We start from the raw sequence: 13545 nt of genomic DNA, 5'->3' as shown, positions 1-13545 counted from the left end.
CGGATATATCAGAATAAAAATCGGAAATATCAGAATAATAATCGGATATATCAGATTAAGAAAATTTTCTTTCATGGCCCTAATGAGCTTTCGTACTATAGGGTTTCACCAGCTAAAGGTCCGCTTGGTTCACGGGCTGGGGGTGGGGGACTTTGGCGTATTCTGGTTTAGTTCGGGTAGTAACCTGGGTGAGGTATCTGTGCCGGTGTGTTTGCAAGGGTGGAGTTTTCCAGAAGGTAATTGCCGGGGGGTAGGGGGTAATTTTCCTCAGGGGTAATTGTCAAGGGGGTCATTGTCTGGGGGTACTTATCCTCGGGGGTATTTGTCCTCGGGGGTGTATGTCCGGGAGTAGTTGTCCGGGGGTATATGTCCGGGGGTATTTGTCCGGGGGGTAGTTGTCCGGCAACCGACTCCCTTCACCCCGCCCCCTGTGCCTCTTGTTTTAAAATATTTTTGCGATGGAGGTGGGTATAGCACTCGTATGAGACACTACTTCATGTAAACACTGTAACTCAAAAAGTCATCGTTGGATGATGATCTTCATAATTGATATGTGGATCTGTCTTATCGGGTAGAAGAATCCTATAGTTCTTTCTGTGAAGGTCAGAATTCATTTGTGGTTATCAAAGGCCAAAGTATGACAACCTCCTAAACGCGACTACTAACACAGTATATTTTTGGTCGATGTTCATAATCAGGGTAGGCTATGTGTATCATGAAAGCCTGTCCTACAAAACCCGGAGGTAAAACCTCATTATGTAAAGTCAACATCTACAATAAGGATACGAAGAATACTTATTTGGAGTAAATCCTCTGTAAAGTAAACCATTAATTCTTCAGCTTCTTGGGACCATGCAGACGTTACACCCATGCAGTTCTGAAGTGGTGAGAATAGGCTTACAACATGATCACTGAAGCCTGCAAGGATCGAGGCATGGTATACCGACAATCCCTCCGGTAAATATAGGGGAAAAGTCCCTTTTTTAATCTACAAAATGGAAACAAAGCAATGGTTACAGCTATTTATGAGATGCGAAGCTCGAGACAGAGGCATGAATGGGATTACAAAAGGGGTACGATAGTCAGCCGGCTCTTTCTCTCTTTGGGAATGAATTGTTAAAAGATGAAAAGCCAAAGTGACCCCATATGCTGATATTTGTGAAGAGAGCTCAATGAGTTTGCAAATAACTCCCAGAGAAGTTTGTTCATATAGGTGTCTCGAAAGGTTGTGTCCAGTTGTATATTCACAGAGAGAGGAACAAGGTCATCAAGAGGATGAACACACATCTATGTTATGCATTGTTGAGGTAGCCTGCATCTGTGCGTACACCGTTGGCGAAAAAACGGGAATATAGTTTATATTTGAAAGTTCGAAACAAAGGCATATCGTTCATGATGAAAAGCCGGTAAGTCTGTTTAATTCAGTTTACTTTAATAGGAATGACTTTAAGGTTGATCTTTCCCGGGAAGCAGAATTGCTAAGCCGCGTCCACAATTCACAATGGCTGTCGTCAGGGGCGGCGATTTGTTTCAAATATATATATATATATATATATATATATATATATATATATATATATATATATATACTGTACATCGTGAACATCGTTATTTGATCTACTCCGAAACGGTTGTGTTATTTCATTTAAATTACGTATTGGAGTTAATATTTCAATAATGTTGGATATAATTATATTCATACGCCACTTGTGAGTACTCTTTGAATTAATTTGACATTATTTTCGCCCAATTTGCGGCGACTTGAGATCCTTTGGCACTGGGCTGTCAAGCCTAAGTTGTCTTGGATACTTCCATTGGTTCTGCGAAACTTATTTCTGTGTGTGGTGCACACGTTAACTATGTCTACCTCCATTGCCGAATGCACAGTGTGCAACTGCATGCAGGCAAACCTATTGTGTTGTTTTCTTTGCCAATCATCAGTGCATGCATTTGATTGTGGAGACAAGAAGAAGCTGTGCACATCATCATTGTATAATATGCTGGACAATGCATCTAAACTCTATCCGATTTTTTTCTACATCTGTTACTCTTGTAAATCAGACATAGAGGCTAGTGTGAACTCCCCTGATCAATCGCGAATGTGTGATATAGAAAAGAAAGTCGATCGCCTGCAGAGCTCAACCTGAATGAAATTAAGAATCTCATTGAATCTAATAGCCAATCTCAGCAATCAGCTGAACAAGCCAAAAGATCTATTCATGATAGCGTTCCGACTGCCCCTGTCATCGGTGAGTGTTGGTCAATTGATGAGAAAATGGTCGAAATAAGGAAGGCTCGTGTAAGCAAATCAGCACTGGTTATTCCATAATCTCATATTGACACCACCACACTTGAGAAAACTATTGTTGATAGCAATGTCCAAATTAGAATATCTTTCAAAAACAAATCTGGCGAAACCATTATTGTGTGTGACTCAGCTTCATCACGTGACAAACTGTCTACTGTCATCGCTAACAACCTGCCCAAAATTGGAACTATTGAAAAAGCTGTTACCATGCTGCCAACTATTGCAGTTGTCGGGTTTTCTGCTTCGTTTGCTGATGACCCTTTGCCTGATCTACTTCAACAAAATCGTTGGTTGGCAGAATATTTTGAAATCAATACTCTTGGAGATCATATTACTTATCTTGTCTCAAAGCCGTTGAGAAATGATGAAACCGTTTTTCAAGCCATATTCAATGTGTCCCCATCACTTCGTGACTTCATAAAAAAAACATGCATGATCGTATCATCTTGGGTATGAACTCCTGCAAAATGTATGATAGATTCCATGTCAAGCGATGTAGCATCTGTCAACTGTTTGGGCACTATTATAAAGAATGCTCTAACAAAATCACCCCTTCTCGTGTATGGCAAGCCATGTGGGACAAACACCGCATAATATATACGCGTATTAATTCGAATATACATGTGTTGTTCATGTGTAAAGTTTCGCTTTTTGAAGCGATCTCGCGAGCCCGCCAAAACATTTATCGTTGGTATATGTACACAGCAAGAGCGGAAATGTTTTTTCGTGTATATTCTAATTAATCCGTGCATATATTGGAATTAATCTCCATATCTATTTTATTTAATACGTTTATATTCGAATTAATACGTGTATATATATATTCGAATTAATACGTGTATATATTCGAATTAATACGTGTATATATTCGAATTAATACGCGGATATATTTAAGCCATATGATTGGCACATAATATATACGCGTATTTATTCCAATTTATACGGGTATAAATTCCAATTAATACGCGGATATATTATGCAGTGTTTGTCCCATATGGCTTGCCATACTCGTGCCATCTGTGCAGATGACCATGAAACCAGGCTGTGCAAGATCTCCGTTGACGAAATAGATGAACATTTTTTGCATTCATTGCAAACATGCCAACTCTGGACCTCGCGCAAATCACAAAAATGAATTTTATATTGGAGACTGCATGCTAATGTTCGATCAGCTCGAAATAAACTTCGTTTATTGTTGATCACATTATCCATTCTGGCACTGACTTATGTTGTTTAACCGAAACTTGGCTTAAGTCAAGTGATACTGTTTCTGAAGCTGCCTTAGCGCCTGGTGGTTATTCTTACCTTGGAGTGCCTCGCCCGCTGGATAGAATTGGTGGTGGGACTGGTTTGATTTTCCGTGACTCAATTAAGATCAACCCATTGCAATGTGATGAAAAGTCGTCTTTTGAATATTCAGAATGGCTGGTCGCTATTGATAACATCAGAGTTCGATTAATAATTATCTACCGTCCTCCATATTCCGAAGCTCATCCGGTTACCACTTCAACTTTTCTTCCGAGAATTCAGTGATCTCCTCGAAGACTGTGTGCTTTGTCCTGAAAAACTTATTCTTACTGGCGATTTTAATATCCATGTGGATGATCACACTAGTACTGATGCGACTAAATTTACTGATATTATGAATACGTTTAGTTTCCAGCAACATGTCTCCATTCCAACTCATGACTCTGGACACACGCTTGATTTAATCTTCACACGATCTACTAACGATAACTGTGTTATCGTCTCCACAAGCTGCTTTAAAAGTGTCTGATCATTGGTCAATTAGATGTTATCTTGACCTACCTATTACCAAACATTCAACTAAAGAAATTAAATACCGGAAATATCGAAGTATTGATATTGATCAATTCTGTACAGATATTTTGCAATCCTAATTATGCACAACTGAATGGCTTGATTTGGAGAGTTTAATTGAATGCTATGATCGTACTTTAACATCTGTCCTTGATATCCACGCACCAGTTCTGACTAGAGTTATTACCGTTAGGCCAACAGTGCCTTGGTTCTCCGATAAATTGAAAATATTACGCTCCGCTTGTCGAAAGGCTGAGAGAGTCTTTCGTAAATCTGGTCTTGAATCTGACAGACGGGTCCACCGATATTTGCGCAATCTGAACTCATTCCATCTGGATCTGCTAAAAAGTCCTATTATACATCAATCATCCGGGACTGTGAAGGCAACACCAAGGAACTATTTACTGTTGTAAAGTCATTGTGTAATAATAAGCAAGTTGTTTCTTATCCGCCACACCAGAATACTATGGAACTTGTTAATGACTTCGGACAATTTTTTATATCTAAAATTGATAAAATTAATGCAAACATTGATTCCATTGCTACTGGTCCCTTTGAACCTTATGTTCGACAGCATTTCCCATCGAAGTTGATTGGGTTCCAGCCACTTTCTAATGATGAAGTTCGCACAATTATCAAATCCTCCAACACGGCTACCTGCAATCTTGACCCTATACCCACTTGGTTACTTAGAAAGTGTCTTGATCCCCTTTTGCCTGTATAAACTACCATGATAAATCTTTCACTAAAAGATGGTGATGTTCCTGACAAATGGAAGATTGCTACCGTTACTCCATTGTTAAAGAAAGCAGGTTTGGACCCTATCTATTCTAATTATAGACCAATTAGTAATTTGAGCTATGTTTCCAAGTTAGTTGAACGAGCTGTAGTTAATGAGATTGTCTCACATTGTTCATTACATGCTCCCTTTCCTGATTGTCAATCTGCGTACAGGCAAAATCACTCTACAAAAACTGCTCTTATTAAAATAATTATCGGCAAACCAAATTTTATTACGGATGTGGTCCGTAGAGCTAATTCATTTCGAAAAAAAAAAGTAAAAACTACTTTCGGTCTGTGATGTGATATTTAGTAACAAATTGTGACACGGTTAGATATAGCCGCGTAGCGAGGAATTTGCCAAGGAGTGGCGAAGATTGTAGGCAAACTATCTAAGCGTATAGCGCCACCACGAGTTGGCGCGAAACGTAAAAGAAAATTTGTCCGAAAATGCATCCCAGATCGCTGGAAATGGCACTTCCCAGGCCTTGTACGTTGCATTTTCTATTTTGAAATTACTAGCGATATCATAAAAAAAAAAAATGCTCGAGGGGGGGGGGGGGCGGTCGCCATAAGCGTTTGGAGGCGGGAGGCTGCAGCCCAAAAGTGTTTGTGAAATTCTGAGAATTTTCTGAGAATTTTCTGAGAATTTTTCGGGCACCTACTGAAAGAATAATAATTTTGCAATGTGTTTTTCAATGGTTAAACTTATATTATTATTATCATAATTATTGTAACGACTTCCCCAATAATTCTAACCAATAGGGATGGGTAATAACACGGAAAATGATATGCACATATGATATGCACATTAACACATTGAACGCGCGCGGAGCGCGGAAAAATATTTTGCTTTTTGATTTTTCGGGCAAGTCGTTACAGCCCCCCCCCCCAAATCAAATTAGGCTCCTACGCCTGTGGCGCTGCCGCCGCTAAATATGATTTGGATCAATAATCTCAAGCATTATTTTCTATTTATAGCCACACACAAAAACGATGCCACCAAATATTGGGGGGGGGATACTAGATACTACATCCCCCACCTAAAATATTGGGGGGGGGGGCATGTCCCCCGTCCCCCCCCCCATGATCGCCGCTCATGGCTGTCGTGACAAGTCATTAATATTACTCAATATTAACATATTTCACCAGTTACCCCACACTATTGGAAGAAATGAAAACTGAAAAGTTCCCTACGTCATAGATGAAGATATATAGTAGTGCTCATTTTCGTTAGTGAAAATAAGCCTTTTTCAGTTTACAATATGGAAAAAGATGCTCCTTTTCGTAAATGAAACAAACACTACGTTGAGGTAATATGCAACTGCTTTTGTATATTGATATACAAAACTTCAAGTATTAAAAGCAAGGAACTTTGTGGTATGGAATGACTGCAGATGATTCATCTTGTCACGGGAGGATTTTGAGGTAATTTTTATGGCTTGCCGGTTCAATATCACGAGTCAAACTGCCCTGGATTCGTAAGTCAAGCACATGAATCAATTAAAACGCGCCGGTTACATGGGCGGCGATCCGTTCTTCTGAGTGGGGGGGATATTAGACTTGCCCCAAGTCTCTCACGTGATTCTCTCTTCCACCTCTCATCTAATGCCTGTTCCGATCCTTCTCTCAGTGACTCCATAACATTGTACCGCTATAATCAGCCTACTTCTACTGTTCCTTGCAACACGCCCTCAGCTCACACCTACTTGTTTCAAATGGTTCGTGTGCTTTCTACATACACACGCACGTAAGTTGACGTAACGTACTGTTACTGAAGCGGTACTGTTCGATCGAGCTGCCTGTCGTGAGAGACTTGTCTCTTTTGGTTCTGTTGACGTCATCATTTTAAACTTATTTATTGTTTTCGTCCCTCAAATTTCGGTGAAACCAATCAGCTTCGGTATTGTATGACAGTTGCTGCATATTCATTAATTAAGATAAATATTCACATCTTGCTGTGAACGTCCACCCCACCGCGTCGCGACGCACGATCTCGGAGTACTGGACATAAATGTACATAGGCCTATACAAACGTACACAGACCAAGTGTTGTAAACTAATAATTATGTCTAATCCAATGCAATGGACGAGGCACTCATCTTAAACTCCATACAATTTGCCTCTTCGAAGTTGGGAATACCAAAAGAAAACGTTCACGACGAGCAAAGGGATGCGTTGATTGGTTTCTTAAAGAGAAGGGACGTTTTCGTCGGATTACCAACAGGGTACGGCAAATCACTAATTTTTCAAGCTGCGCCGATCGCATTAGATTTCATTTACGATGTGAAAAATAACGTTAGTAGTGGTAACACGAGAGCTGCTAACAGTAATAATAATAGTAATACTAGCAACAGCAGTGCAAGTGGGAATAATTCGGCCAGTTGTAGTACTAGTTGTAGTAGTAAAGTTACTACTCTGAGGTCCATTATTATAATAATTTCACCTCTTGTATCACTGATGAAAGATCAGGTTACATACCTATGTGATAAAGGACTGAACGCTTTTCATCTGGCCGGCCCTTCTTCGGCAGAACAGAAACAAAAACTTGAACTCGAACTGTCTGTTTACATATTGGAAACTTTTCATTGGCTACAGAAAATAGTTGAATATTCATATTGGAATACCACCGGCTCAAAATGTGACGTCACCAAGACCAAACGTTACAAGTCTCTCGGGGGCGTATAGTATGAGTGTAGAATAAAAGCCCGCTCGTATCATATACGCTCGCTGTGCGTGTTGGTCGATATGGAACGTGAGAAATTGTCGTGCTTGGTGGCGGTGCAGTCGGAGAAGCCTTGAGAGGGTGTCATTATAAAGAGAGTGGACAGTGGAAGAGGAGGGGAGAATCATATAAATCCTATTAGCTGCAGTGGGAGAGAAAATCGCGAGAGACTTGGGGCAAGTCTAGGGGGATATGACCTTGTTGACTATCTAAGCGTAGCGCCACCATGCGTTGGCGCAAAGCGTACAAGAAAATTTGGGAATTTACAAACCCTCTAGATGGCCGGAAACGGCACTTCCCGAGGTTTCCAAGCGGCATATACCCAACTTTAAAATAGGGATATCATGTCCGAAATATCTCATAATCAGGATCCATTTTTTTTTTTTCAATTTCGGGTGTTATTTTGGGGAAATTGCCCTTGTCAATCTTGTTTCAGGCGCTACGTTAGAATGTTCGAGAGCTCTTTTATATTATTCGATGAAGAAAATGGCCTCATGCAGGCTATTATAGGCCTATACACATGCAATACACAATTACACATAGTTACATTCCTAGATACCGATTGCTAGGGCATCCAGGTGAAACGTGTATTAAGCATTACCCTGGTAACATGAGATTCTCAGCTGTTCGAGGGAACATGTACGTGTGTAGGCCTACTAAAGGGCCTATATGAATACTATGAGGGTGCATATATGTACTATATCAATACCGTGGGCGCAATAATACATTTTGTTGTTATAGGGCCAATGAAGCTTACAGTCAACTATTCTTGCTTTATAAAGACGGTTTATTTGAAAAGATCGCACTGCGTTTATGGTAGGCGAGATATGAAGCTAAAAAAGAGCCGTACATTCACGATGATACATAAATGTAGGCATGAAAATATTCTTATCCCTGGCATTTGGTGGGGGGATATGGTGTATTACATCCCCTCCACCCATTTTAATGGGGGGATATATCCCCCCCTTCCCCCCCTTCCCCCCCAGGATCGCCGCCCATGGCCGGTTATACAAATCAAGCACACACTTTATGTGCAATCAAGGGTTAGGGTTAAAGTATTACGTGGGGTGGATACATCAAGACTAAATAAGGTACATCAAACTCCACCCCCACATGTCCTATCCGGTGTTTGGGACTATATATCAACTGAGATTGAACATTAGTGGACTATAGGCCTACTATCAATTAATTGTATACTTTGAAATGCTACACAGTCTGTCGCCTGACTTTGGTCAAGTTAATGGTTTTCATGCTGTAGAAAGGATTTGAAGTAGCAGTCACAGAGAGAAAATTGTATAACGTTTAGATCAGTTTTATTGTTGTTGTTCATGTGGTTAATAAGCATTTAACTTCTAGCATGAAATACAATCGCAATTATTCGTTGTTGGGTATCTAGAATGGATACCCATGCATAGAATCACCATATTCTTATCTACACCCGTGAATTAGGTTTGGTGTATAAAAGAACGGTGTCAGACAGATAAAGTAAAAACCAAATCATACCCATCTCACTATTTTTCTTCCTTTTTCAGAGTGAGTATCTTCCCCGTCTTTCTACTACTCGTTCAAGCTGTGGCAGTCATGTTAGTCCTTTATGTGGAGGTACATAAAACGCCGCAATACGAAAAGAGTAGGTTTTGTTTTAAATCAATTCACTGTAATTCATCATTATCGCCTTTATCATCATCATAATCATCGTTATATAAATTTGAATATGGACTGTACTGCAAAGATCTTACTTTGATTTTAAAGTTATATGTTACTTTCTTCAACAGGAACAGCAAACAGCTATCATCACAAGCGGTTCATGTCTGCACCTAGCGAGTTTTCTCACATCACTGACCAGATTAACGATGAGGGACAACTAACCACGGTAGCACAGTTAACCAGCGGAGGCGAGCAATTTAGAACGGTTACCGACGTTGTAAGCGGTTTGAGAAAGAACGTAATCATGACGTGTGTAAACCGAGGTTTTCTGCCGCTGCTTATCAATTTACTCTACAGTATACAACAGCTGAACATTCGGAATTTACCTCCCATCTTAATTATATGTGAGGACCAGGAAGCGTATTTGGAAATGTCAAAGGTCAAAGGGAACTTTTCAATGAACATGTTACTAACTTTGACAAACATGAATGAATCTGTATCGGAAGCGACAGCTTTTAAAAGTGATGATTATAAAAATTTGGTCCAAAAACGAGTATCGTACATAGGTATTTTCCTTCAAAGTGGAATTAATATATTTTATATCGACTCTGATATCGTATTACTTGAAAATCCGTTTTCATTTTTCAGAGGTAACTTTGATTTATTTATTCAGAACGAACTTCCAGGTAAGACTGATCTTTGTACTGGTTTTTTCTACTTAAGAGCGAATGAAAGAACAGTTGCATTAGTACAGGCATGGGAGGAACTACTTCCCACTGATCCTTCTGGGAATCAAAGGGTATTTAATATAGTTGTTCGGAAAATGCGGAACAAGAAGGTTGAAAGGAAGAAAAAGTTGAAATTGAAAGTATTGCCAATGGATAGATTTTTATCTGGTAAAGTATTCCGTTTGTCTGGCAATCAATCATGGATTGAGAGAAATCCTAAACCTGTTGAGATTCATGCTAATTTTCTAGTCGGAATTGAGAGTAAAATTGATATGTTGAAGAATAATGACTTATGGTTTGTGGAACACTAGAGCTAGTGTGAACGAGATTTAAGTGTGACTTGTATTTCCAAAATGGTTTACCATGCTAAATTTTCAAATCCTTTTTCTATAAACAACTAACCAACTAAATATAAGGCCGATAAGAAAATGTTTCTCGTCCAAACTTTTTTTTTCTAAAATGGAAGGAGGGCCTCTGTTTTTAGAGTACCATTTGCCCTACTCAAAATGTAAGTGACAGTTAATTTATTGTTTTTTGTTTTGCTCTTTGTCTATATGAGCACAAGACATGCATATGGAGTTGTGTATAGTTTTAAGGATTTTACGTTGATTTACGACCACTTGCAAGGAAAATGAATAAATAAATGCGGGCCCTGGATGCGAAAAAACGAACGGGCGGAGACGTTTTTATTAATTCGGTCTGTAGTTTTGTTCAAACGAGTTAATCAATATAATTATTATTACTGTTTTGGTGGGAGTGGAGAACCTGGGTGAAGAAAGATGGTCCACGGTGGCAATCAGGAGGTGTATAATAGTTTGAGCATATGGATGGCTATTTAATGTTCTCCTAGCGCATGCAATACCTATGAACTTAAAGAGCCAATACGCAAGTGCAGAATTATTCCTTCCAGTTACCCTAGCTGCAATTTTTCCTCACTTGTGGAACTTCATCATATGTAGATGAACGCTTCCAATGCCCGACGAATATATTTAGGTGACAAATTGTAAGGGTGAACCACGCCCCCCAACCCCCACCGACACAAAAAGAAAATGCACTTTATTCCCTGTCAGTCCAAACATCAGTTACCTACTTTCTATATGTATCCCACCTTGTGTGTTTCACGATGTCCATTTCTTGCGGTGGTATATATAACAATATTTACGGATTATGCAGTGACATAAGATTGCCAAATAAACTCATATGGCTATCAAGTTTCAAGATATAGTTCCTTCGCTGAATACTGCTATCAAGTAATGCCTCTCTTTGCGTCAATGGTGTTGTCATTTTCAGCACAAAATGGAGGTCACGCGGTCATAGCTTGACTCACTGCCTTCACGGTTCTTACTGTTTCATGAAGTGTTTCATCGTCCAAGATTATGTAACGACTGCTTTGAAAAGCAGCTGTACTATAGAATCGTATATAACAAAGGCATATAACAATACATGACAAAAAGAAGTGGCAATATTTGATGTCTGAATTTTATTGCTATAGACAAAAAAATTCAGTCAAAACTATACGTTATTTGGGGTTTGATATGGCAAATACTGTACAATAGTAAAAGAAAGAAAAAAAAAACACTATTAAAGTATATGTAAGAATATATAACTGAAATGTGCTACTTCTATCAGGATAAAATACCCTACTTCAGTTACTATATTCCGTACACAACGCGTACTGTATTACGTTTGTACTACTTACACTTTTAAGTATAGTAAATTTTTCCCATTTGGATAACTCATTTCTAATCTTCTAAGAGATACTTGCCTAACTATTACCCCGATTGTGGCTTTACCAAATGAGAATAAAACTTTACTATGGATCTAGACTATTTCAAATGAACGGTAACTTCAATGGGGGAAAAGTTTACGCATTTCTCTTCTTTAAACATTGAAAGTTTATGACAAAGTGTAATATACGGTTCACCATACTAAGAGAATTACACATACGAGGCATATGAAACAATGACAGTTTCACACAAGTTTACTTTTATGATGAGAAATTTTGCAAAATATATGAAAAATTAAGGAACTGCAGGACACATCCTGATTAGCCTGACACATAGCATAAATTCTAAAGTTGGCTTTATTTCATAATACTTTTCAGTGACTCACAAAAAAAAGAAACTAAAATAAGAGTAAAATCCAAAAATTGAAGTAAAACTAACAACTGTTAAGTATACTAATGACTGTTGCAAATGTGGCAAAAACAAAATTGTTGTGTCATTGGAAATCCAACCTGGATGGCTACTGATAAAAGTACATGAAAACACAAAACAGATTAACCTGCTGCATCTCTTGAATGACAGACACAAACAGACATATTTATGCACTCCAGTGACCTATGAGACTGAAACCTACCATCACCGAAAATTAACAAACCAAAAACATAAAAGGAAGCCACAAGATGAATCTGTATGCATATATGCCTGTAAAGTGAAATACATAGACCTTTAACACGTTCCACATAATTTATACATATTTGGAGGGGTTCTTTAATTTACACAGAGGCAGATGTTTCAATCATGGCAACTTTCCAACTGATCAATGAACTTTAAAAGAGGCAACCTTGACCATCATCTAGATCTGTATTTATAAAGATTAGAGAGCAGTAGGATGGTTGCAAACCTTTATATTTTGAATCAATATTCACAAAATCTAACTCCTTTTCACAACAATCCATGCCAAATATACAATCTGTCATTTACAAAGAGGAAAACTGAAAAAATTAATTCGGTCTTTCGTCACACACTCAGGTCTTTCCCATGGAATGAAAACATTCACTTCCCCTCTGCACAGCATATAGGGGTGGGGGTGTGGGGGAGGGCAACATTGGTCATGATGACCTCTCTCTATTAAACTCAAGGAAGTTTTTAATACAGCTCCTCCTATATATACTTTCTCTTCAATGTATTGATCTTACGTTTTCAAAAACACATCCATTTGGCATAAAACGAAGATGGACTAAGATCTTTCCACAGATTTACAGTAAATGAAATGCTTAAGTCAGCCAATATCTCAGCTTTACTGGCATAAGTATCTCATGTCCGTCCCGATCTCAATACCTGATTACATTGTTAGTCGTACCAGAAATGACCGTCACAATCTAATACCGTAAAGAACTGCCCAAATGTTCTTTATTTTGTAACTCGTTTGCACAAACTTCTATCATTGGGATGTACGGACACAAGTTTCTATAACATTTTTGAACCTTACAACCCCGCTTAATATGAATGTTGACACTAACTCAAATACCTCTTTCCAAAGAACTTGCTGTGTAAGGAATGTTATTGTATTGCTATTGAGTTCAGGTATTAAAGGCTTCCCTCCAAGCACAAATTATACAGTTTGTTGCTCTAGCATCACAGAAGTACTCAATACAGAGAACTGATTCAGTTAAAGAAATTTAAAAGCTTCATAGAAATATTATATCTTTTAGATCCTTACTCTAAATCTTATGCCCAGCATAAAAATATTAGTCTAATTTTTATGAAGTTAAGCTAATTGGCACAGAGAATTTGGTGACAAGACAAATAAAG

General features: G+C 38.6%; 1 protein-coding gene across 1 annotated transcript; it reads left to right on the top strand.

Annotated features, from left to right (window-relative positions):
* The first annotated feature begins 873 nt into the window (after nt 1–873).
* LOC139962115 (uncharacterized) lies at nt 874–13137 on the top strand. The gene is made up of 3 exons (XM_071962014.1): nt 874–1406; nt 9167–9264; nt 9410–13137. The coding sequence occupies exons 1-3, from the start codon at nt 1393–1395 to the stop codon at nt 10318–10320; spliced, it is 1023 nt and encodes a 340-aa protein (XP_071818115.1). The 5' UTR covers nt 874–1392; the 3' UTR covers nt 10321–13137.
* Nucleotides 13138–13545: the final 408 nt, after the last annotated feature.

This window comes from Apostichopus japonicus, chromosome 20, assembly GCF_037975245.1.
Source record: "Apostichopus japonicus isolate 1M-3 chromosome 20, ASM3797524v1, whole genome shotgun sequence".
Taxonomy (NCBI): domain Eukaryota; kingdom Metazoa; phylum Echinodermata; class Holothuroidea; order Aspidochirotida; family Stichopodidae; genus Apostichopus; species Apostichopus japonicus.
Note: the sequence above shows the minus strand (reverse complement) of the source record. Positions and strands in the feature narration are given on the sequence as shown.